Raw genomic sequence first — 2,448 nt, 5'->3', positions numbered from 1 at the left:
AATTACATTCAGCACGTATAACAACATTCATGACACACAAGAACATTCATGACATACAAGAACATACAAGGAAATCAACAGTTGTGTGTGTGTGTGTGTGTGTGTGTGTTTGTGTTTGTCTCTTTATCTGTGTGTGTGTGTGTGTATGTGTGTTTGTCTCTTTATGTGTGTGTGTGTGTGTGTCTGTCTATGTGTGTGAGTGTGTTTGTGTATCTGTGTGTCTGTGACTCAGTGTGTGTGTCTTTGTGTGTGTTTGTGGCTCAGTGTGTTTGTGTGTTTGTCTATCTCTTTATGTGTGTGTGACTCTGTGTGTGTGTGTGTGTTTGTGTTTGTCTCTTTATCTGTGTGTGTGTGTGTGTGTGTGTGTGTTTGTCTCTTTATGTGTGTGTGTGTGTGTGTGTCTGTCTGTCTATGTGTGTGAGTGTGTTTGTGTATGTGTGTGTCTGTGGCTCAGTGTGTGTGTGTGTTTGTGGCTCAGTGTGTTTGTGTGTTTGTCTATCTCTTTATGTGTGTGTGTGTGTGTGTGTTTTTCTATGTGTGTGAGTGTGTTTGTGTATGTGTGTGTTTGTGACTCAGTGTGTGTGTCTGTGTGTGTGCATTGTACTCAGTGTGTTTGTGTGTTTGTCTGTCTCTTTATGTGTTTGTGTGTCTGTCTGTTTGTCTATGTGTGTGAGTGTGTTTGTGTATGTGTGTGTCTGTGACTCAGTGTGTGTGTCTTTGTGTGTGTGTCTGTGGCTTAGTGTGTTTATGTGTTTGTTTGTCTCTTTATGTGTGTGTGTGTGTTTGTCGATGTGTGTGAGTGTGTTTGTGTATGTGTGTCTGTGACTCAGTGTGTGTGTCTTTGTGTGTGTGCCTGTGTGTGTGCATTGTACTCAGTGTGTTTGTGTGTTTGTCTGTCTCTTTATGTGTGTATGACTCTGTGTGTGTGTGTGTCTGTATCTTTATGTGTGTGTGTGTGTGTGTGTGTGTGTGTGTGTGTGTGTTTGTGTTTGTGTTTGTGTCTGCGTGTGTTTGTCTCTATGTGTGTGTGTTTGTGTATCTGTGTGTGTCTCATTGCACGGTAGCAAATGATCATTAAATTGTAAACATCATCAGCCACATGATGAGGGAAGCAGTATCAAATCAATGCTTTACAAGCTTTTTGGTGGGGAGCAATAAGGTGCCTGTGGATGTTCTTCAATACGCTAACGATACGATATTCTTTGGAGAAGCATCTATGGCAAATGTCAAAACTGTGAAGGTTATTCTCAAGAGTTTTGAGATGGTTTTTGGATTGAGAATTAATTTTGCTAAGAGCAAATTTGGAGCTATTGGTCAATCTGAGGAGTGGTGTCTTTATGCTGCAAAGTACTTCAATCGTGCTTTGCTCCAATTTCCTTTCTGCTATTTAGGTATTCCGATTGGTGTCAATCCCAAAAGAAAGGTGGTGTGGGATCCTATAATTAGGAAATTTGAGGATAGGCTGAACAGGTGGATGATGGGTAGGGGTGACCAAATCCTGTTCTGGGAAGATGCTTGGGCTGAGGATGGAATTCCCCTCAAAGACCAATTTCCAGATTTATATCGAATTTCCTCTCAAAGAAACCACATAGTGGCTGATATGGGATCCTTCTTTGAAAGTGGGTGGGAATGGAATCTTCTTTGGAGAAGAAACCTGTTTGATTATGAGATGGGAATTGCTTCCAATTTCATTGATCAAATTTCAATAATCAGGCTAAATAGCAACTTAAAGGACACCTGGGTTTGGAGAGCTGACATTAATGGAATCTTTTCTACTAAATCTACCTACCAAGTTTTAAAAGATGAGCAGGCTTCTGAAGTTCAGTACTTGGCATTCCAGCAACTCTGGGATATTAAAATCCCCCCGAGAGCCTTGTCCTTTGCCTGGAGGTTGTTATGGGATAGACTTCCTACTAAGGATAACCTAGCGAAGAGGCAAATTCAAACTGATAGACTTATGCCCTTTCTGCCACAGCAAGCCTAAGTCTGCATCCCATTTGTTCTTCACTTGTGGGGGATGCTAATTGATGGTTTCTGGGTGGAAAATCCTAATTTGGTTAAGGCAGAAATTCTGCAGCATTTGCAGAGCAGATTCAAATTAATTGAAGTTATGTACAAGTACTGCAGCTTATTTAAGGCAAAAATTCTGCAGCATCTGCAGTATGTGGGTGGAAAAATAAGCACTGCAGCTTTAAAAATTAAATTAATTGAACTTATGTACAAGCACGAGTTCAAATTAATAAGGTTTGACAGAAGGTTTTATGTTTTTTAGAAAAACTTCACTGCAACTTTTAGAGAAGTTAAAATGGAAGCATCTTTATTAATTACAATTGAAGTATATAAGTTGGTTTTAACATACAGGAGATAAGGTTTAATTACAACAGGGAGTGGTTATTCAAAATAACATGAGGTGGAAGGTGGGGGATGGAGAGAAAATTAGATTCTGGA

At 39.9% G+C, this 2,448-nt stretch overlaps 1 protein-coding gene across 1 annotated transcript; it reads left to right on the top strand.

The window, feature by feature from the left end:
• Nucleotides 1-1,099: 1,099 nt before the first annotated feature.
• Nucleotides 1,100-1,984, top strand: LOC114371436. The gene has a single exon (XM_028328883.1). The coding sequence runs from the start codon at nt 1,100-1,102 to the stop codon at nt 1,982-1,984; it is 885 nt and encodes a 294-aa protein (XP_028184684.1).
• Nucleotides 1,985-2,448: the final 464 nt, after the last annotated feature.

This window comes from Glycine soja, chromosome 10, assembly GCF_004193775.1.
Source record: "Glycine soja cultivar W05 chromosome 10, ASM419377v2, whole genome shotgun sequence".
Classification (NCBI taxonomy): Eukaryota; Viridiplantae; Streptophyta; class Magnoliopsida; order Fabales; family Fabaceae; genus Glycine; species Glycine soja.
The sequence above is the reverse complement of the archived record's forward strand: the minus strand, read 5'-3'. Positions and strand labels throughout refer to the sequence as shown.